The sequence below is a fragment of the Somniosus microcephalus genome, chromosome 6 (assembly GCF_052327205.1).
Source record: "Somniosus microcephalus isolate GS21.2 chromosome 6, FLI_Smic_1.0, whole genome shotgun sequence".
Taxonomy (NCBI): Eukaryota; Metazoa; Chordata; class Chondrichthyes; order Squaliformes; family Somniosidae; genus Somniosus; species Somniosus microcephalus.
In genome coordinates this window covers 187,132,669-187,156,280 of record NC_140992.1, presented here as the reverse complement: position 1 = coordinate 187,156,280, position 23,612 = coordinate 187,132,669, and the positions used below count along the sequence as shown (strand labels likewise).

Genomic DNA, 23,612 nt, shown 5'->3' with positions numbered 1-23,612 from the left:
ATACTGCACATTTCTTGATTTTTTAATTTTTGTTTGTTAAAAATAGCCTCGGTAGATATACCTCTCCGTTATCCGGAATTTTTTATCAACCGGCACCATCCCGGTCCCGTCGGTGTCGGATACCAAAGAGTTTCCTGTACTGAGGGAGAGTTACCTGTTAGAGGCGGGTGAATGGGGCGGGGGCAATGTATATATACTGGGGGAGAGTTACCTGTTAGAGGCGGGTGAATGGGGCAGGGGCAATGTATATATACTGGGGGAGAGTTACCTGTTAGAGGCGGGTGAACGGGGCGGGGGCACTGTATATATACTGGGGGAGAGTTACCTGTTAGAGGCGGGTGAACGGGGCGGGGGCACTGTATATATACTGGGGGAGAGTTACCTGTTAGAGGCGGGTGAACGGGGCGGGGGCACTGTATATATACTGGGGGAGAGTTACCTGTTAGAGGCGGGTGAACGGGGCGGGGGCAATGTATATATACTGGGGGAGAGTTACCTGATATCTGGATAATTGGCCACCAGGCAAGATACCTCCAGGCTGAGGAGGGAGGTGTCCTTCAGCTTGATGAGCTCGGACACAGAGGAAATCACTTTGGTCAGGCGATCGGGTTCCTCCAATCCCTGCAGGCAGGAGAAGTACAGATGAGTTCACAGGACCAGGTATGGTGCGATGTCAAGCGTCCTCCACATGTAAAACACCCGGCATTTTTAACTCTCCGCTGTGACCAGAGGAGAGTCAAACTCTTTGGAAATCAGATTTAAGATTCTCACAAGTTGGTTCTGTATTTGTACTAACTGAATTTGAAGAACTGTGTGTACATGTATGTGTCTTTATGTGTGTGTTGTAAGAATATCAACATGTCTTTACATTATTTTTGTTTCCAACAAAGACAAAACAGTAATGTGGACAGAAATGGTATAAATCGTGTTCTCGGAAAAGCTGTCTTTTTCCCTCAATAAGGCTGATAACGTTGGAGAAGAAGGAATTTCAGGACCAAGGACATCGTGCTGTAAAGATAGGCAAATATAAATAAATAAGCTAGGTGGAGAAATATTAAGCTTTAAGAAGTATTAAGATCGAAACATATAATGAGGGAGTTCAGTTACGTGGAGAGATTGGAGAAGCTGGGGTTGTTCTCCTTAGAGCAGAGAAGGTTAAGAGGAGATTTGATAGAGGTCTTTGAAATCATGATAGAATAAATAAGGAGAAACTGTTTCCACTGGCAGAAGGATCGGTAACCAGAGGACCCAGATTTAAGGTAATTGGCAAAAGAACCAGAGGCGACATGAGGAAACATTTTTTCACGCAGCGAGTTGTTGTGATCTATGAACAAGCAATTAACCCCTTACTTCTATTTGCCACATTGAATTGCTGAATATAAAGACATGCTGTATTAGTTTCTTTGGTTATCAGCTTGAAGCGATACCAGTATGCTCACTACTGCGGAACTTCTTGTGGAACAAGTTCTTTCAAGGTGGGTCGGTCGAGGTGATCGATAGTGATAATGGAGCATGATTCGTGGGATAATTCATGGAAGAACTGTGCACTATGTTAGGGATAGAACAGAAATTCCACATCCCGTAGGACCTGCAAGTGTCAGGCTTAGTGGAAAGAAAAAATAGAACGGTTAAAACTATGTGGAAGAAAGTAGTTAGTGAAATTGAAATCTTAAAATACCCCTGATTTTGATGGTAATTAGAGGAACTGTGTCTAAAATACTGAACTCTTTTGAGTTTTGAAGCCATGACAGGCCATGAAAGAGCATCTCCGGAACACCTCTATGCTGCCCCGATGATGGATGTGTTAAAACAAACCACTGCCACTGAACCCTTTCAGGGGCACTGACCTTTTCAATTCATAAATTTGGCTAATTTCTGATGAAATTCTCAGCTGTATAGAGAGTTATTTCTTTTTAGATTGAAAGGATGGTGTGGATGTTCCTTGCTACTCTGAGGAAGGAGCTAGAATGATATAGAACGTACAGCACAGAAACAGGCCATTTGGCCCAACTAGTCTGTGCTGGTGTTTATGCTCCACACGAGTCTCCTCCCATTCCAGCGACCTTACAAGCAGCTGTGAATTTTGGCCATCCAATTCCACCTCTTTCTTGAGTTTTAAATCTATATTATAGCATCCCTGGGTAAGAACGGCCTCTGTGCTCCTGTTGGTGGCACAGCTATTCGTGCGGATTGTCTTCGCAGTAATGGTTTGCTTGAATTTAGAAAAACCCTGAAACAAGTTAAAATAAGAGGAAATACAATAGAAATATTAGATCTGAAAGGAAAATACATTTCTGAGGCCACAGAAAACATATTTTCTAGCCTTGAAGTGGGGAATGTAAGAATATCAATAATATTTTTACATTACTTTTGTTTCTAACAAAGACCAAACTAATGTAGACAGAAATGGTATAATTGTGTTCTCAAAATGCCTTTTCCCCTCAATGATGCTGATAACGTTAGAGAAGGATGAATGTCAGGACCAAAGATATTGTACTGTAAAGATAGGCACCTATAAATAAATAAGCTAGGTGGAAAAATATTGAGCTTAAAGAACTATTAAGATTGAAACATGTAAGCTTTTAAAACACAGGCTTTTCATCACAGTAAAGGCAGGAAATTGCTGAAAGACAAAAGGCAAGATGCTGCTATGAGAGTGTGCATCAAAGGTTGTTTACAACAAAGCTATGGCTCGGGGAAAAGCAATAATAGGAAGTAACAGTTTGGTGTTAGTTAGGAAAGAGAGAGACCATTGCTGTCTTCGAGACCTGGTGGTGTGAACAGGCTTGGGGAAGCCACCTTCATGGGTCCTCACTAATATCCATCCTCGTGAGTTTTGGATGCAGGGCTAATGTGCGTTACTCTGTATGGTTGGTTAGGGCGTTCAAGATCAATGTTATGTCAATAATAAATGAAGTGAATTATCAAACATATTACTGTCTTGGCACACTCACTAGATTACAGAAGAGTTCCTGTAGTTGTGCTGCATCATGGAACATTCTGTCGGACACCTTCTCTCGCTCTGCGGAGTTTTTGCAGATGATTTTCTTCAGCATCAGCGTGTGGACGTACTCAATGATTACCAGGCGCAGGCCTTCAAACAGCATGAACTGTGGAGTCAGCACACCACATTGACATTACACCTTGCACCTGAGTATCGTGTGATGACCACAAACAGTTGGCTTAACATCAGAGAGGATATTCTTCCTTCTTATTGTTTGTTTGGCACTTATTTAATTTACCCCCTTCTCCCCCTTGAGCCTCCTGCACTTTCAGGAAATCTCCTACATCAAAAAAATAAAGGAGCTCCGAATGGCTCGGTGGGTGAATGCACTGCCCAGTGTGGTGCTCACACGAGGATGGCCCCAGATTTGATTCTCAGTTTGCGCTGAGCTAGCTGATCTCAGTGGGTGGTAGTGGGGAGGCTGCACTTGCCCTCAGTGCCCCAGGGCTACGGGAGAATGAATAATATAGAAGAGTAAAAAAATAGCCAAGGGTTCCTGCTCCAGACTAATATCTAGTGATCCCTGGAATATGTGTGTGTGTGTGTATGTGGGTGTGCGAGTTTGTGTGTGTGAGTTTGTGAGTGTGCATGCAAGTATTTGCAAGCAAGCGTGTGTAAAAGTGTGCATGCGAGAGTGTGCATGCGAGTGTGTACACACAAATGTGTGCATGCTCCGGTTTCCTCCCACAGTCCAAAGATGTGCGGGTTAGGTTGATTGGCTATGATAAATTGACCCTTAGTGTTAGGGGGATTAAATACGTGGGGTTACGGGGATAGGGTGGGATATGTGTTGGTGACGGGGATCGGGTGGGATATGTGTCGGTGCAGGCTCGATGGGCCGAAATGGCCTCTATCTGCACTGTGGGGTTTCTGTGATTTCTGTGAAATGTGTGCATGCGAGTGTGTACACATAAATGTGTGCACGCGTCTGAGCATCAGGCCATTCTTGGCCAGTGGCAGTGCCTTGAGATCACTTCCCTCACAAACTTGTGGGGTACAAGTGAGGAAATTATATTAGATGGGAAATAACCTGATGTCCACATACATTCCCACTTCCCACATACCCGTACAATTTTGGACACGCTAACTCCTCAGCTAAATAGACTGAAAAGGAATTAAAGGTAATCTTCAAGTGTTAGACCTTTACAAGAGGCACTGATGATGATACTTTCCCTTTAAGCATTGCCACACCTTTAAAAAATGTGAACGATAAGGGGAAAAAGTAAATGTTGTTGAGGTAATAGCATACCTCTGCCAGCAGGTGGTGATGTTGCTCTAGGTAGAACAATAAGTGCCATTGGCTTGCACAGTTGGACGCCATTTTAGCTGTGGGCCCCACGTTTAATCTCTTAAAAGGGGCTTTGATATTTTTTGTTGAGTCAAATTAGGGAGGGGGGAGGGTGGTGGGGGCAGGACAGTGAGTGAAATAAGGACCTTGTCTCTCACCTGAAAGATGGGCTCCCTGATGTGGCTGAAATAACTGTAGTACGTGTCCATGACGGTACAGATGGTGTTGATGAAATCAGAGCCACACAGCCAGGACCCGGACACTAGCTGGAGGAAATGAGGCTGGAGGGAAGATTCACAGGGAGTTTAATATTAAACATTGCACAGAGCTTCATAAAGATGGTTACAGCTGCTCATTGGGATGAACTATCTTAAAATCTGGAAATGGAACATTTTCCCATTTTCTGTATACATTGACTGGATCAAACACTCCCTGAGAAGGTACAGCACAGGTTAGATACAGAATAAAACTCCCTCAAAACTGTCCCATCAAACACTCCCTGGGAAGGTACCGCACAGGTTAAATACAACAACAACTTGTATTTCTAGAACGCCTTTAACATAGTAAAACATCCCAAGGCGCTTCACAGGAGCGTTTATCAAACAAAATTTGACACCGAGCCACATAAGGAGCTATTAGGGCAGATGACCAAAAACTTGGTTTTAAGGAGCATCTTAAAGGAGGAAAGCGAGGCAGAAAGGCAGGGAGGTTTAGGGAGGGAATTCCAGAGCTTAGGGCCTTGGCAGCTGAAGGCACGGCCACCAAAGGTTGAGTAATTAAAATCAGGGATGCGCAAGAGGCCAGAATTGGGGGAGCGCAGATATCTTGGAGTGTTGTTGGACTGGAGGAGATTACAGAGATAGGGAGGGGCGACACCAGGGAGAGATTTGAAAACAAGGGTGAGAATTTTGAAATCGAGGCGTTGCTCAAACAGGAGCCAATGTAGGTCAATGAGCATAGGGGCGATGGGCTAACGGAACTTGGTGCGAGTTAGGACACGGGCAACCGAGTTTTGGATGACCTTAAGTTTATGGAGGGTGGAATGTGGGAGGCCGGCCAGGAGTGCATTGGAATAGTCAATTCTAGAGGTAAAAGAGGTATGGATGAGGGTTTCAGCAGCTGATGAGCTGAGGCAGGGACAGAGACGGGTTATGTTACAGAGGTAGAAGTAGGCGGTCTTAGTGATGGTGCGAAGATGTGGTCGGAAGCTCATCTCGGGGTCAAATATGACACCAAGGTTGTGAACAGTCTGGTTCAGCCTCAGACAGTTGCCAGGGAGAGGGATGGAGTTGATGGCTAGGGAACGGAGTTTGTGGCGGGGACTGAAGACAATGGGCTGGATTTTCATTCAGCAGTCGGGAAGGAGGTGGGACTACAACTTTCGGGTTTTAGTCCCGCCTCCATCGACGTCCGGCCAATCCACGCGATTTTCCCTTGATTGACCTTGTTGAGCCCGCCCAGCGGGCTCAGCAGGCCAATTAAGGGCCACCCGGCAACAGGTGACGTCACAGTCTGAAATTTCATCTGTCAAGAGGTGTTGACAGATGAAATATCAGCGTTTCACAGCTGCTTGAAGCTGTCAAACACTAACAGTCTGACTTCTAACCTGAGTTCTTCTACGCAGACTCAGTTAGAACTCTCACCGGCACTGAAAGCTGCAGGCTGTCACTTTTGACAGCTCGTGGCCATTCTGCTTTCAGTGCCGGCTGAATGATGGACTCCCGAAACCTAGAGGAAGAAAGGCTGTAAAGGTAAGTACAGGTAATTTAAACTTCTTTACACACTTTAGACACACCAAACACACTTATCTTTGCACTCATGCACCCATCACTCACCTGAACACCGACATCGCGACCCCTCCAAGTCCTACAACCCGACGGCCCGCCTGCTCTAACCTGGCGTGGTTTGGAGCCGTCGGGAATCCCACACGACACCCTTCAAAATAAGGATTAGGCTAAAAACTGCCTGTTAACTACCTGTTAACAGGCAGTTAATTGGCACTAATCCCTTCCCGCCTCGGGTCGGCGGGTCCCAGTGCAGGGCGGGTACCCGCCTCCTTTGAAACTTACGTGGAGGCGGGTTTTGGGCGGGATGGTGTCGGGACCCCCGAATTCAGGATTTTTGCCCCCCCGCACGCCTAAAAGCCCGCCTCACAGCACACGGAAAATCTAGGCCAATGGCTTCGGTCTTCCCAATATTTAGCTGGAGGGAATTTCTGCTCATCCCGTACTGGATGTCGGACAAGCAGTCTGACAATTTAGAGACCGTGGAGGGATCGAGGGAGGTGGTAGTGAGGTAGAGCTGGGTGTCGTCAGTGTACATGTGGAAACTGACGCTGTGTTTTCGGATAATGTCGCCGAGGGGCAGCATATAGATGAGAAATAGGAGGGGACCAAGGATAGACCCTTGGGGGACCCTGTTGAGTCTGTGTTTCCAAATGTAGTTCTGCTGAATAACTGGACACAGACTACAGAAATAATTAAACAGGTCTTTAGTAATTGAGGGTCAGGGCTGAACTGGAATACACTTTGCTCCACAGGGTTTATATACCGGTGTGGTCACCACCGGTACTACAATGTACAGGAGCCATCAAAAAGTAGTCCATCACCTTAAGGTATCCTCTTAAGGTGGTACAGGTTACATACACTACAGACCCCAGAGGTAATGGTGGGGGAGCGGGAAGAGAAGCCACTGCAGGTGATTCTCTGACTACGATAGGATAGATAAGAATGGTAACCAGGCGAGTGCAGTCCTGCCCAGCTGGACGACAGTGGAGAGGCGTTGGAGGAGGATTGTGTGGTCAACCATGTCAAAGGCTGCAGGCTGGTCGAGAAGGATGAGGACAGATACTTTACCACGGTCACAGTCACATAGGATGTAATTTGTGACACCATCCAGGACAAAGCAATTGGCTTGATTGGCACCCCATTCACCACCTCAAACATTCACTCCCTCCACCACCAGCGTACCGTGGCTGCAGTGTGTACCATCTGCAAGATGCACTGCAGCAACTCGCCAAGGCTTCTTCGACAGCACCTCCCAAGCCTCTAGCACCTAGAAGGACAACGGCAGCAAGCGCATGGGAACACCACCACCTCCAAGTTCCCCTCAAAGTCACACACCATCCTAACTTGGAAATATATTGCCGTTCCTTCATCGTCACTGGGTCAAAATCCTGGAACTCCCTCCCTAACAACACTGTGGGAGTACCTTCACCACATGGACTGCAGCGGTTCAAGAAGGCAGCTCACCACCACCTTCTCAAGGACAATTAGGTTTGGGCAATAAATGCTGGCCTTGCCAGCGACGCCCACATCCCGTGTATGAATAATTAAAAGAAAACAGTCCCAGGGCAGGTACAGCATGGGTTAGATACAGAATAAAGCTCCCTCTACACTGTCCCATCAAACAGTCCCAGCGCAGATACAGAGTAAAGCTCCCTCCAGGCTGCTGCACCAATGTGCCTTAGCACCAATCTCAAAAGGATGTTACCCCCCCTCCCCCCCACCCCCAAATACACCAATTCTTACACTGTCAATTATTTAGGCCTCGCTCAGTGAGAATCCATTTTGTGCCACTCGTTGCAACGTTTGTACATCAGGCACTTGACTGAGACGGCCCCGAACCGATCTCTGCAGGACCCCGGCAGCTGGCAGACAGGGGAGATGTTCGTCCTGAATGGTCAGGGTGGAGGAATCCATGGTGTGAAAACCCACCCTGCCCCACAGTCTGCAGGATTATATACCAACTCTCAACAAACAGATGGAGATGTTCTGGTCACTCTGATGTTTTCAAGCATATTACACAGCTGTGGGAGAGGGGGGAGTCACTAATACTTATGGGGGTGGGGGTGGGGGCGGGGTGGTGGGAGGCTGAGGGTCCTTATCAAACTTGTTTGGAAATGATTGGGTGTTTAAAAAAAAATTAATTCTCGGGATGTGGGCGTCGCTGGCAAGGCCGGCATTTAGTGCACAACCCTAATTGCCCTCGAGAAGGTAGTGGTGAGCTGCTTTCTTGAACCACTGCAGTATGTATTTAATTGGTCTGCCATTTCTTTAATCCCCATTATAAATTCCCCTGATTCTGACTGCAAGGGGCCTACGCTTGACTTCACCAATCTTTTTCTCTTCACATATCTATAGAAGCTTTTACATTCAGTTTTTATGTTCCCTGCTAGCTTACTCTCATACTCTATTTCCCCCCTCTTAATTAATCCTTTTGTCCACCTTTGCTGGATCCTAAACTGCTCCCAATCTTCAGGTTTGCTGCTTTTTCTGGCCAATTTATATGTCCTCTCCTTGGATCTCATGCGATCCCTAATTTGCCTTGTTAGCCACGGTTGCGCCACCTTTTTTTGTTTTATTTTTATGCCAGACAGGGATGAACAAATTCTGTAGTTCATCCATGCGATCTTAAATGTTTGCCATTGCCTATCCACCGTCAACCCTTTAAGTAACGTTCCCCAATCCATCCTAGCCAACTCGCGCCTCATACCATTCTGCGGCCGCAAACGAGACTCCAGGCTAGTATGTTGCCTCCCTGGTGCAAGGGTCAAGGATGTCTCAGAGCGGCTGCAGAACATTTTGGAAGGGGAGGGTGAACAGCCAGTTGTCGTGGTGCATATAGGTACCAACGAGATAAGTAAAAAACGGGATGAGGTCCTAAAAGCTGAATATAGGGAGTTAGGAGGTAAATTCAAAAATAGGACCTCAAAGGTAGTAATCTCAGGATTGCTACCAGTGCCACGTGCTAGTCAGAGTAGAAATAGAAGGATATTTCAGATGAATACGTGGCTAGAGGAATGGTGCAAGGGGGAGGGATTCAAATTCCTGGGACATTGGAACTGGTTCTGGGGGAGGTGGGACCAATACAAACTGGACAGTTTGCACCTGGGCAGGAGCGGGACCAATGTCCTAGGGGGAGTGTTTGCTAGTGCTCTGGGGGAGGATTTAAACTAAAATGGTAAGGGGTTGGGAACCTGAGCAGGGAAACAGAGGAAAGGGAAACAAGGATAGAAGCAAAAGACAGGCAGGAGAAAAGCAAAGGTGGCAGTCAGAAAAATCAAGGGCTAGATTTTCAGTATAGGCAGTTTTGGGGCGCTAACCTTAGCGCCCGCCCGAAGTTAGCACCCGCCCCAAAGTAGCGCCCCGTTGCCAGAAATTCAGTGGCTTCGCCCTAAGAGGTTGGTGGAGCGCTAAAAGAGGCGTTCCACTACTATCTTTAGGCGCTAAGCCGGCGGTCCAGAGGGATAGCGCCCAGGCGGGGCGCAGCGCGGGTGCGGTCATTTTTGGACTGACAGCAGACCCCGTGGCGCCGACCAGCTCTTAAAGAGGGAAGGGACGAATTGGTCTGCTGCCACGCCCTGCACACTGCAGCCTTGCAAAGAGGCCTCAACACTGCTGCTCAGCCCCAGGGAGTCCTGGCAACGCCAGAGAAGGCCCGTCAGCGTGCCCTGCGCTTCTCAGAGGGTGATCTGGACATAATGGTCACAGCTCTGGAGGTGAGGCGCAAGATCTTGTTCCCAGAGAGTGGGAGGAATCCAACCCACCACGACTACACCAAAGCCTGCAGAGGGTGACGTTCACCGGCGATGCCCTCAGGACCCACAAACAATGTCGTAAAAAATACAACGACCTGACCAGGATTGTCAGGGTGAGTACCCTTTCCAGTCTCCTCCTCATTCTTGCATGTACACCTGACATGATGGGCAAAGGAAGCTGAAAGTCCTATTGGCCAGCCCTCAGCCAGCAGCATTGGGACAGTCATGAGCATCAATTGGCCATTCGGCACTCTACACTCTGGCCAAGCTATTCCACCATGGGAGGCAGTGCACACTACATCAGGGCTTCACTCTGGCCAAGCTATTCCACCATGGGAGGCAGTGCACACTACATCAGGGCTTCACTCTGGCCAAGCTATTCCACCATGGGAGGCAGTGCACACTACATCAGGGCTACACTGCGCACTTACAGCCCATCCTTTCTCTTGCAGGCTAAAGTAGCCTTTAATCGCCAGGCCCGTGCCAGGGGTGGCCGCGCCAAGCTGCAGAAGCTCACTCGGCTGGAGGAGCGCATGTGTGTGCTCATGGGAGCCCGTGTGATCGTCCCCACAGCGTCCGGAGTAGCCGACCCTCCACTGCCCGGCAATGGTAAGGACCTTGCCTTTTGGCCCTCTCGCGTCGCACTGGCCCATCCGAGCTACCTCCTTTGCCACTGTCCCACCAATGCGCTGAATGCCACCAGTCCTAACTCCCTCGCTGACGCCGTCTCCTCACTCTGAAGCTACTCTTGTGCATTCCTGCTTTCAGCTGGTGACGACCAGGACCCTGAAGCTGCCAGTGACAGCACCTCCGAGCAGGAGGAGGAGGAGGAGCAAGCCGGACCATCGGGGGAACAGTCACGTCCCGCAGGAGAGGAGGAAATGCTTGACACCTCCTCACTGGATGAGTGCCTGGAGGAACTGTCGCAGGGCAATGCAGCTTCTGGGACCAGTGGCGTCCAGCCACCCAGGAGCCGTGCGCGTGGCCCGCGGCCTTCCCCCCAAAGGGGGGAAGGATCAGAGGGGAGTGCTGCTGATCGGCACACTCGCTGCCACCAACGTGGCAAGGGTCCCCTAGTTCGGCCCCCTCCTCCCCAGCGGGAGAGTCGCGACTCCAGTCCGGACACCTTCACCTCGGAGGAGGTGCGGAAGCTGGATAAGATGGCCGAGGATTCGGACCGGCGCCACACGGAGCTCATGAGCGTGGTGGGGCGCATGCCTGAGGCCATCGAGTCGCTGGCGACCAGTGTGCGCGAGTTCGGGGCAGCAACTGCCGCGAGTGGCCGCATGCTGACTGATGCCGTCAAGACCCTGGCGGATGTGATGCGGGCGCACACCAGGACAACAGGGGCACTCACTGCTGCCACACGCGCTGTCTCAGGCAGGCATCGCCAGGGCAGCCGCCGCGCTGGACCATCCCAGCAAGCCGCCCCTCGGCTGATTGTTGCGGATCCTGCAGTGCGGGCCCGGCCGAGTGCCACCACGCCACAGCACCAGCCAGCGCATCCCAGACGCCAGCTGGCCCACATTGCGCCATCCGTCGCCGCCATTCCCCCACTGGGGCGTCAAGGGCAAGCGGCTGCAGCTGATGGTGGCCAGGCTCAGGTGCGCCACTCAGCAGACGGCCCCTCGAGGCCCAAACGCTGTGTAGGCCGCCCCCCAGCGGCATCTGGCGGAAGGGCATCTGAGCCTCAGGCGCCTTCCCCCAGCCTCGCAGCAGCCACTGGGCAGAGCTTGCGAAGGAGCAGCAGGCCGGGCAGGGGAGGCAAAAGGCTGGGCAAGGTCTCGCCCTCGCGGGCCACTCAGTAGAGGGTGTGGCCAGCTTTCCTTTTATATGGCGGTGGCCATCTTTATTTTGCCCATGGTTGTGTTGTTGGAGGGCTTATTTTTTGCGTTAGGCCGACGTTGAGGCCCGGTTTGAAGAAATGTGGAGTGACTCCTCCCCAGTTTGTGGGAGTGAGTCGTTTGTTGGGCTTTTTGTGGGGCCCGTTTATTGTTTTTGGGGATTCATGTGGGAAGGGCTTTTCATTTTTGTGTAATAAATAATTATCTTTATTCATGCAGTCTCCATGGTTGTTCTTCTTAGTGTTTGTTGGCTTCGCCGGCTGAGGGCTTGCGGAGCGGCTGCATTCATCTTCCCTCATGGCCCCTGGCCATTCCCTGACAGGGGGCTTAGAAGTACCGTGTAATAAGGTGGCGTCGTGCGGCCCTTGGCCCTGGTCGCTCCCTCCTGGGAACGTACTCCTGCTCCTCCTCCTCCTCCTCCTCATGCTCCTCCTGCTCCTCCTCCTGAGGTGCTGGTCCAACGTCAGGTGGCAGTGCCTGAGTCCTGCAGATAGCCAGGTTGTGTAGCATGCAGCAAACCACCACAAATTGGGAGACCCGGTCCAGCGAATACTGGAGAGCTCCTCCGGAGCGATCAAGGCAGCGGAACCGCTGCTTGAGGACCCCAATAGTTTGCTCGATGATGTTGTGGGTGGTTTGATGGCTCTCGTTGTAGGCCTCTTCAGCAGCGGTCCTGGGCGCGCGGAGCGGGGTCATGAGCCAGGTGCACAAAGGATAGCCTTTGTCCCCGAGTAGCCATCCTCTTGGGGGAGGCTGTGCCTGGAACATGTCATGCACAGTACTCTGCCGCAGGATAAAGGCATCGTGGCTGCTGCCTGGGAAGCTGGCATTGACTGCCATGATGCGCTGCTTGTGGTCACACACCAGCTGCACATTCAGAGAATGGTAGCCCTTCCTGTTGTGATACTGCTCGCCATGCTCCAGAGGGGCCCGCAAAGCCACATGCGTACAGTCAATGGCGCCCTGCACCAAGGGGAATTCCCTGAGTCTGGAAAATCCCAATGCGCGCTGATGCTGGCTCTCCAGGGCCATGGGGAAGGAGATGAATTGGCTTCTCCTTCTGAACAGTGCTTCGGTCACCTGGCGGATGCAGCGATGCGCGCCGTACTGGGAGATGTTTGCTATGTCCCCAGCAGCGTATTGTAAGGAGCCGGTGGCATAGAAGTTCAATGCCACCATCACCTTCACTTCCACCGACAGAGACGTCCTGCACCTAAGCTTTGGCCGCAGATCTCGGCGAAGCAGGTGGCAGATCTCTGCAATCACCTCCTTTCGGAATCGGAGCCTTTTAACACATCGCGCGGCACTCATGTTTAGGTAGGAGCACTGCTGGTGGTATAGCCTGACTGGGTAAGGCCTACGTGGCCGACGCCTGTAGCCCCCTCTGCCTCTAGCCAGGGCTGCCCCTCTCACAATGCGTCTGCGAGCCCTACGGACATGGAGCTGCAGCTCCGCGTTGGCACCCCATGCAACCCCCATCAAATCCTGGCAAACACTCAAATTTCCAAAAGGCCACTTGTAGCGCTCTGGCCTGAGTCCAAAAATACCTGAGCTCTTGCTGCTTGAAACCAGTTAGCTATCCTCCTTGTTGTGTCTCCAGAAATGCGTTGCACAAGAGTGTTTTCTGAAAAAAGGCTGGCCTTTATACTGGAGAGCACGTCCCCTTTAATTTGCGCCCCCCGGGGCCCGCGCTGGTTGTGTTGCGTTCCTTTTTCCAAACGCTCCGGCCGCCAGCCGCACAATGGGGCGGTCCGACTGAAGTTTGGAATCGGGGCGGCCAAAGGGCGTTGCACGAGGATGTGACGTCATTTTCTGCGCGCGCATCCGGCCGGGCGCTAAACTTTGCGCCGGCGCTAACGGGCAACTTAATTTGGGGCGGGGCGCAAACTGCGCTGCGCACGGGCGCTACACGCATAGCGCCCGAAAATCACTTCTCTTAAGGCACTAACTGCTGGCGCTAGCAACTGAAAATCTAGCCCCAAGGGTTTAAATCAAACATGGCCGCAGTGAATAATAATTCTAAAAGGTCTAAGAGTGTTAAAAAAACAAGCCTGAAGGCTTTGTGTCTTAACGCGAGAAGCATTCGTAATAAGGTGGATGAATTAGCTGTGCAAATAGAGGTAAACGGATATGATATGATTGCGATTACGGAAACATGGCTCCAGGGTGACCAAGGCTGGGAACTCAACATCCAGGGGTATTCAATATTCAGGAAAGACAGGCAAAAAGGAAAAGGAGGTCGGGTAGCATTGCTGGTTAAAGAGGGGATTAACACAATTGTAAGGAAGGATATTAGCTCTGATGATGTGTAATCTGTATGGGTAGAACTGAGAAATACCAAGGGGCAGAAAACATTAGTGGGAGTGGTATACAGACCCCCAAACAGTAATGCGGAGGTTGGGGATGGCATTAAACGGGAAATTAGAGATGCTTGCAATAAGGGCACAGCAGTTATCATGGGTGTCTTTAATCTACATATAGATTGGTCTAACCAAATTAGTAACAATACTGTGGAGGAGGAATTCCTGGAGAGTATACGGGATGGTTTCCTGGACCAATATGTGGAGGAACCAACTAGAGACCAGGCCATCTTAGACTGGGTATTATGTAATGAGAAAGGATTAATAAGCAATCTTGTTGTGCGAGGCCCCTTGGAGCGGAGCGATCATAATATGATAGAATTCTTCATTAAGATGGAGAGTGAAGTAATTGACTCAGAGGCTAGGGTCCTGAATTTAAATAAGGAAACTACGATGGTATGAGGCGCGAGTTGGGTAGGATTGATTGGGGAATGTTACTCAAAGGGTTGACGGTGGATAGGCAATGGCAAACATTGAAAGATCGTATGGATGAACTACAGAATTTGTTCATCCCTGTTTGGCATAAAAATAAAACAAAAATGGTGACTCAACCGTGGCTAACAAGGGAAATTAGGGAAAGCATAAGATCCAAGGAGAGGACATATAATTTGGCCAGAAAAAGCAGCAAACTGAGGATTGGGAGCAGTTTAGGATTCAGCAAAGGAGGACAAAGGGATTAATTAAGAGGGGGAAAATAGAGTACGAGAGTAAGCTTGCAGGGAACATAAAAACTGACTGCAAAAGCTTTTATAGATATGTGAAGAGAAAAAGATTGGTGAAGTCAAGTGTAGGTCCCTTGCAGTCAGAATCAGGGGAATTTATAATTGGGAACAAAGAAATGGATGACCAATTAAATACATACTTTGGTTCTGTCTTCACAAAGGAGGACACAAATAACCTCCCAGAGGTGTCGGGGAACATAGGGTCTAATGAGAGAGAGGAACTGAATGAAATCAGTATTTGTAGGGAAATGGTGTTAGGGAAATTGACGGGATTGAAGGCCGATAAATCCCCAGGGCCTGATAATCTACATCCTAGGGTACTTAAGGAAGTGGCCCTAGAAATAGTAGATGCATTGCTGGTCATCTTCCAAAATTCTATAGACTCTGGAACAGTTCCCATGGATTGGAGGGTAGCTAATGTTACCCCACTGTTCAAAAAAGGTGGTAGAGAGAAAACGGGGAATTATAGATCGGTAAGCCTGACATCGGTAGTGGGGAAAATGCTAGAGTCCATTATAAAAGATGTAATAGCAGAGCACTTGGAAAACAGTGACAGGATCGGACAAAGTCAACATGGATTTACAAAAGGTAAATCGTGCTTGACCAATCTACTGGAATTTTTTGAGGATGTAACTGGTAGAATAGATAAGGGAGAACCAGTGGATGTGGTGTATTTGGACTTTTAGAAGGCTTTCGATAAGGTCCCGCATAAGAGATTAGCGTGTAAAGTTAAGGCACATGGGATTGGGGGCAAGGTACTGACTTGGAAGCAAAGAGTTGGAATAAACGGGTCTTTTTCCGAGTGGCAGGCAGTGACTCGTGGGATAGTGCAGGGATTGGTCCTAGGACCCCAGCAATTCACAATATATATTAATGATCTAGACAAGGGAACTAGATGTAATATCTCCAAATTTGCAGATGACATAAAGCTGGGTGGGTGTGTGTGCTGTGAGGAGGATGCCGAGAAACTCCAGTATAATTTGGACAGGTTGGGTGATTGGGCAGATGCATGGCAGATGCAGTATAATGTGGATAAATGCAAGGTTATCCACTTTGGTGTCAAAAACAGGAAGGCAGATTATTATCTGAACGGCAATAGATTGGGAGAAGGGGAAGTGCAACAAGACCTGGTGTCCTTATGCACCAGTCGCTGAAGGTAAGCATGCAGGTGCAGCAGGCGGTTAAGAAGGCAAATGGTATGTTGCCCTTCGTAGCGAGAGGGTTTGAGTACAGGAACAAGGATGTCTTGCTGCAGTTGTACAGGGCCTTGGTGAGATCACACCTTGAGTATTGTGTGCAGTTTTGGTCGCCTTACCTGAGGAAAGATGTTCTTGCCATGGAGAGAGTGCAGTGAAGATTCACCAGACTGATACCTGGGATGGCAGGAGTGACGTATGAGGAGAGATTGGGTCAATTGGGCTTATACTCGCTGGAGTTTAGAAGAATGAGAGGGGATCTCATTGAAACTTATAAAATTCTAACAGGACTAGACAGACTAGATGCAGGAAGGATGTTCCCGACGGCGGGGAGTCCAGAACCAGGGGTCACAGTCTAAAGATAAGGGGTAAGCCATTTAGGACAGAGATGAGGAGGAATTTCTTCACCCGGAGAGTGGTGAACCTGTGGACTTCTCTACCACAGAAGGCAGTTGAGGCCAATTCATTAAATATATTCAAGAAGGAGTTAGATATATTTCTTAAGGCTAAAGGGATCAAGGGTTATGGGGAGAAGGCACCGACAGGGTACTGAGTTTGGATGATCAGCCCTGATCTCATTGAATGGCGGAGCAGGCTCGAGGGGCCGAATGGCCTACTCCTGCTCCTATCTTCTATGTTTCTATGTAGTTTCCTTTATTTAAATTCACAACTGAGTGGCTCGCTGGGCCACTCCAGAAGGCAGTTACCAGTCAACCAATGTCTGTGTGGGACAGGAGTCACAGACTGGGTAAGGATGGCAGGCTTCCTTCCCTAAAGAACATTAGTGAACCAGCTTTACAAGAATCGACCGCTTCATGGTCACTTTGACTGATGCCAGATTTTTAAACTGAATTCAAATTCTCAAATTGCCATGATTAGGCATTTGAACTCACAGTTCTCTGGATTATTTTTTTCCCGGATTCTGGATTACTAATCCAGTAACATAACCACTACGCTTCTGTACCCAGTAGTTAGACACTGGCCTTTCCACTCCTGGGCTCCAGCCCACACCAACCCTTCCAGGCTCGGGACAGTACCTGTAGTTCTGAAAGCATCTCGTCTATTAGCAGCCTGCAGCCTTTCTTCATAGCTCGGTCCACTGCCGTGTCAATGGAGTGAGGTAATTTAGTGCCGCAGTCACCCTGGCTACACTGCTGCTGCAGCCATTGGACGGATTTCCTGAAACACAAAGGGGTTGCGTCACTTAACGTTGCATCGCCTGCCCAAATAGAGCAGCTGCAGCTCCCGGCTCTGGGCTCTGCTCAAGTGGCCGTCTTTCATGTGTGAGCCTCAACAGAGTCATTTGGTCATTCAACCAAGAGGGGCATCATAGTGGGCTAGATTCTCTGCTTTCCCTAATATTCTTATTCCTGCAAATGCGCCTTCCAGCAGTGGTCACTGGGTAGGATGACCCCGGTTTGTTTTTCAACTCCCAAGCCCTAGGGGCATTTGGACCTATTGTGGCCCCGATCCCCAGGCCTTTGGCTGAGATCGGTGCTGACCTTCCTGATCTGTGAGGTTTAGTCCCACACTGGGAGGAGAGTGAAAACCACAGTACACACGTTTAAAGAACAAAGGACCTGCATTTATATAGCGCCTTTCACAACCTCAGGACGTCCCAAAGCACTTTACAGCCAATGAAGTAAGTTAGAAGTGTAGGAAATGCGGCAGCTAATTTGAGCACAGCAAGATCCCTCCGCCGACATTACTGAATTGAAGTGTCCCCCCCCAGATTTTGTTCTCTGGAGTGACATATGAACACACGACCTTCTGACTCAGAGGCGAGAGAGTGCTACCACTGAGCCACGGCTGACACCTTTAAAAGTTAAGGTTTTAATTTACAAAAGGATCTCTCCCCGATGGTTCTGGATCTTTCCGGGTAATTCCACCTGCCCACTCCCTTACACAACTGGCCATTCTTCGTTCATCAGGCAAAATGTTGGATACTGGCGGACGATTTGACCATGGTGGGCATTCTGTTCTCCCCCAACACTCACTTTCCAGCTGGGTAGTGACCAGGAGCAGGAACACTGCTGGATTATTCCCCCCTTCCTTCTCTAGCCCTGAAGTTCAATGGTGGGCCCTACACCACTGACCCTGGCTGAGATCAGTGAACTCAGTGGAGCCTGAGGCCTAGGCGTGAGGCCTGTCTAGGTGTGTGACTCGGTACCACACTGGGTGGTGACTTTACCAATGGAGCCTTGGGTGGGGAGGGTGAGGGGTATATAATCTGGCCTTACCCTCCTGCTGCCTGAGTTTTTTTACACATTAGGTTGAGTCTCACTGTTAGGTATTTGACTAATGAGTAACTGTCAAGTGGAGACTGCGTACCTGAATGCGATGCAGTTGTTGATGGCAGCCAGCAGGTACAGCAGGTAATACTTGGGCTGGGAGTCCTTCTGCCGTGCCTTCCCATAACTGATAACAGCCTCTCGGAACCTAAAGAAAGATAAAGCAGAACATGAAGGTAAAGGTGGACAATGACCAGTGAGAATCCCCACCACTTACACCATCCCCGCTTATCACTGGCAGCCACCTACATCCGGCAAATTGCGCTAACCATTTGCCATTTACCAGGGGTGTCCATTACAAGGGCACCGTGTACAACACATTAAACGCCCGGCTATTTCAGGCAGCTGTTTTCAGATTTTGTACACCTCCAGCACACTCCAGAGACCTGTACACTGCACAGACTGGAGAGAAAGAGGAAATATTAATAAACAATGGGGGGAATTTTTCCAGCCCTGGGGAGGCAGGTATGGGGGCGGGACTGCTGGGAAAATGGCAGACACTGGGAGCGGGTACCAATCCCGCTCCCAACCTGCCTCCGTGCCATCTTCCCGGGAGGCGGGTCCCCGAGTCGCGCAGGGACCTGTCTCCTCGAGGTGGGAAGGGGATTAGAGCCAATTAACTGCCTATTAACAGGTAGTTAACAGGCAGTTTGGAGGTCTTTCCCCATTTTACGCCTGCAATTGCGGGCTTCCCGATGGCTGCGAACCTCGCCAGGGTCAGCGAGGTGAGCAGTGTTGTGTATGTACCTTTAAGGGAATAACTGGTCTTAGACTGCAGTACCGGCAGTGACCACCCCTGTATAAAAGGCCCTAGCAGGCTTCTGTAGTTTCAGTTTCAAGCTGCCTCTTGTTCAGTATAGTACCCGTAAAACTGTTCCCCTGAAATCCGTGTATGATTGAAGCGCGGACTTTACAGTGGCGACGAGTAAGTTCGAACTCACCTGCAGTGTGGCATCATCTCACGGGGATCTCGCCTGAAAGGAAGGTCCTGGAAGGTCGTAGTCTGAGCAACGGGCGTCGACCGAGGGCAACAGCCCAAAGAATCCATCGGTGTTTGGAGAATTGCGGGAGAGACTGTGGTTCCAGCGAATCGTGCTGGTAGCAGGTAGCGCGCTGACCCTTCCGGACTGCGGCGGGCTCAAGCTCGATCGAGCGGCTCTACAAATCGGGCCGCGCAGCGTTGCCGGGAAAAGAAAACAAGAGAGAGAGGGTGGAGCGCACAGGGCGCGGTCGGTGCTCGAGAACAGGACAGCGGAGAGAAAGTAACCGGGGGCGAAGGAAAGCGAGACACGCCGAAGCTGCGGGTCGCCGCCATTACCCCGTAGAATGCGAGGAGCAGCGTGGCAGTAAGGGGAAGAAGCAAAACTGCGGGAGGCGCCATTTTATCCCGTTGGGGAAGAAGCAAAAGCGCGGGAGGCGCCATTTTATTCCATTGGGGAAGAAGCAAAAGCGCGGGAGGCGCCATTTTATTCCATTGGGGAAGAAGCAAAAGCGCGGGAGGCGCCATTTTAAATCGCCCAAGATGCCGAAAAGTGGCAGTATCACAGCTATCGACAACGAGGTAGAAGACTGGACCACGTATGTAGAAAGAATCGAAGTGTACTGCAAGGCAAATGAGGTGGCCGATGGAAAGAGGGCGTCGGTATTATTAAACCTGATGGGTGCGAATACGTACGGCCTATTGCGGAATTTAATTACCCCAGCTAAACCAATGGAGAAAAGTTTTGAGGAGATTGTTCATATCTTACAGGAACACCTAAGCCCTACACCACTGCTGATAGCAGAAAGATTTAAGTTCCATAAAAGAAACCAGCACAAAGATGAGGGCAATGCTGACTATCTTATGGAACTACGCAAGTTATCGAAGCACTGCCAGTTCGGAGCAGGACTGGCAGACACCTTACGGGATAAGTTTGTCTGCGGGCTCCAGAGTGAAGGAACCCAGAAACGACTACTTTCAAAAAAGGACCTGACGCTAGAACAGGCTTTCAGTGTGGCAGTATCCTACGAAGCAGCAGCACGGGGAGCTGCAGAAATACAACAGAAACCACAAGAATACAGCGCTAACGAAATGGCGTATGGAGCCGAAAGGTGCTATCGCTGCGGCAGAACAGTCCATGAGCAGAAGGACTGCTGGTTTAAAGACAAAATATGCAGGCAATGCGGGAAGATGGGACATATAGCAAGAGTCTGCAGGTCGGGAAAGAAGACCAACATGACAAGAACTACTAAGGAACAGTACAGGAAAGTAAAGAAACTGACAGATAGTAGTTCAGAAGATCAGGAGAGGGATAAGGACTCCGGGAGCAGGCGACTAAGTTGTTTAAAGCTACACAACGTGATCGCAAAAGAAGATCACTGAACCATTTGGGTCACCCTCACGATAGCAGGGTCCCCAGTGAAGATGGAATTGGACACAGGATCAGCCCTAACTGTCATGAATCGACGAGACTATGAGCGGCTATTCTCACACATACCTTTAAAGGACACGTCCATTGTATTGAAGACATACACGGGGCAAAAGGTCTACCCCAGAGGAAAAATAAGGGTGCCAGTTGAATATAACGGAAAGGAAACACAGAAACTATACATGCATATACTACGAGATGGAGGACCATCATTATTGGGACGTGAATGGATCCGAAGACTACAAATGGATTGGCATTCCATTCTGACACTAACTGTGACTGACAAAAAAGATGATGACGTCGCACCTGGACGTCTGTCACAAATTCTATCTGACGTGGAAGAGGTGTTCCAACAAGGACTTGGGACTCTAAAAGGAGTAAAGGCAACCATAAAGATTGAGGATAACGCAACCCCAAAATTTTTCAAGGCCATACGCGATACGCCCAGCTGTGGAAGCTGAACTGGAGAGTCTGGAGCGTTCGGGGGTGCTGTCTAAGGTGGACTGGAGCGAGTGGGCCACACCCATCGTTCCTGTAATGAAGAAAGCATTGAGCAGCACGCCTGGGGAGCCAAGGAAGGTTTGCATCTGTGGGGACTTCAAGGTGATTGTGAACCCAGTCCTGCACACAGTACAGTATCCGCTTCCGCGGATAGAAGAAATTTTCACCTCACTATCTGGAGGGAAACGTTTTACAAAGATTGACCTGGCTCAAGCGTATCTACAAATGGAGGTGGAAGAAGCATCTAGGAAATACCTCACGATAAACACTCACAAAGGCCTTTACCAGTACAATTGACTGGTATTTGGGGTAGCATCGACCCCGGCTATGTGGCAGAGGGTAATGGAACAAGTCCTGCAAGGGATCCCGGGGACCCAGTGTTATTTGGACGACATCCTGGTTACGGGCAAAAATGACAATGAACACCTTGCCAACCTGGAACAGGTGCTCACGAGATTGCAGGAATATGGGCTATGAGCCAACCGTCCCAAATGCGAGTTCTTCAGGAGACAAATCTCGTATTGTGGCCACATGATTGATGAGGAAGGGTTGCATAAGTCGCCGGACAAGATTGAGGCTGTAGTCAAGGCTCCAGCACCAGAAAATGTGTCGCAACTGAGGTTGTTCCTCGGGTTGGTGAACTACTACCATAAGTTCTTGCCGAATTTATCTACAATTCTGCACCCACTGAACACCCTCCTTCAAACTGGTGTAACATGGAAATGGAGTGATGAGTGTAAGCGTGCCTTTCAGGAATGTAAATGTCAAATCACTTCGAAAGAAGTATTGGCCCGCTACAACCCAACACTACCGATTCGGTTGGCATGTGATGTGTCACCTTACGGCATTGGAGCGGTGCTGTCACACAAATTCTGTGACGGTTCAGAGAGGCCAATTGCCTTTGCATCGCGCTCGCTAACCTCAGCCAAGCATAACTACGCCCAGATTGACAGGGAGGCCCTCAGCCTGGTGTGGGGGGTGAAGAAGTTCAATCACTATCTGCACGGGCAGAAATTCACTCTACTGACTGATCATCAACCCTTGGTCTCAATTTTTAACCCAAAGAAGGGCGTTCCGGTGATGACGGCGCAACGGCTGCAAAGATGGTCACTTTTTCTAGGGGCACATCAGTATGACATAGAGTACAAAGGTACGAAATAACATGGAAATGCTGATGGGCTGTCGCGCCTACCGTTGCCTACGGCGGAAGAAGCACCTGCAGTGGACCCTGTGGAGATATTCCATGCGACCATAGTCGAATGTTTGCCTGTTACAAACGCAAGTATTGAGAAGGAAACCCAAAATGACCCGACACTCTCTCGGGTCTATGATTTGACGGTGAAGGGATGGCCAGCATATGGCGACTCACTGTTACCAGCATTCTCGCCAAGGAGGGAACAGCTGTCAGTGTGCCGGGGAACCTTGATGTGTGGATCCCGAGTGGTAATTCCACGCAAGTTGAGAGATAGAGTACTCAATGAGCTTCACGAGGGTCATCTGGGAGGGGTAAAAATGAAGAGCCTAGCCAGGGCGTTTGTGTGGTGGCCGGGAATCGATAAAGAAATCGAGGATATGACCAAGAGATTCACAGGATGCCAGAAGGTCCAAAACGCTCCACCACAGGCCCCGCTACATCCATGGGAGTGGCCCTCATCTCCATGGCAATGGGTACACATTGATTTCGCTGGTCCATTTATGGACTCAATGTTTCTAATCGCTGTGGACGCCCATTCGAAATGGCCAGAGGTCATTAAAATGTCCTCCACCACCACGGAGAAAACTATTGCAGTCCTAAGGACCATCTTCGCCAGGAATGGGTTGCCAGAACAGATCTGTTCCGACAATGGCCCACAGTTTGTGTCTGAGGATTTCCGGAGGCTCCTGAAGAATAATGGGGTGAAACATTACACATCTGCCCCATATCATCCAGCCACAAATGGATTGGCTGAGAGGTTTGTTCAGACCTTTAAAAAGGCCATAAAGGCAATGTATAATGACGACATACCACTGCAACACAAGGTGGATAGCTTCCTGTTTGCTTACCGGAATGCAACACATGCAGTAACCAACCAAACTCCAGCCGTACTGTTATTCAACCGGAGACTAAGATGTCGCTTGGATTTGCTCAAACCAAACATAAGACGAGATGTGGAGGATAAGCAGTTCCAGCACATAAATGAGAAGCCAACCAGGAGCTTCAAGATAGGGCAACCAGTCTTGGCCCGCGACTACCGAACAGAAAAATGGCAGCCAGGCACGATATGCACACAGCAGGGACCACTAATGTACACAGTGGACGTTGGAGAGAGCATCGTGAGACGCCATGCTGACCAGATTCTAGAGTCACAGGAACAAGCCAAACCTATACCACAAGCATGTGCACCTGGTAATGAGCCCGAAGTACAGATTGCGTCTACCTCAGAAGCAGGGGTATTGGAAGCTGACGAACCAACCAATGA

At 49.6% G+C, this 23,612-nt stretch overlaps 2 protein-coding genes across 2 annotated transcripts in view; both read right to left on the bottom strand.

Moving 5' to 3' along the window:
• Positions 1-421: 421 nt before the first annotated feature.
• On the bottom strand, positions 422-7,993 carry LOC147116241 (exocyst complex component 3-like protein). Its single transcript, XM_085992028.1, has 4 exons — positions 7,889-7,993; positions 4,451-4,573; positions 2,955-3,110; positions 422-621 (listed from the first exon to the last, which is right to left on the bottom strand). The coding sequence occupies exons 1-4, from the start codon at positions 7,991-7,993 to the stop codon at positions 493-495; spliced, it is 513 nt and encodes a 170-aa protein (XP_085848154.1). The 3' UTR covers positions 422-492.
• Positions 7,994-16,924: 8,931 nt separating this feature from the next.
• The window catches only part of LOC147116240 (exocyst complex component 3-like protein), a 28,855-nt gene continuing 22,167 nt past the window's right edge, over positions 16,925-23,612 (bottom strand). The window contains exons 5-6 of the mRNA XM_085992027.1: positions 18,285-18,392; positions 16,925-17,132 (exon numbers count right to left, since the gene is read on the bottom strand). Coding sequence (XP_085848153.1) covers positions 16,925-17,132; positions 18,285-18,392 — 316 coding nt within the window. The remainder of the gene's footprint in view (positions 17,133-18,284; positions 18,393-23,612) is intronic.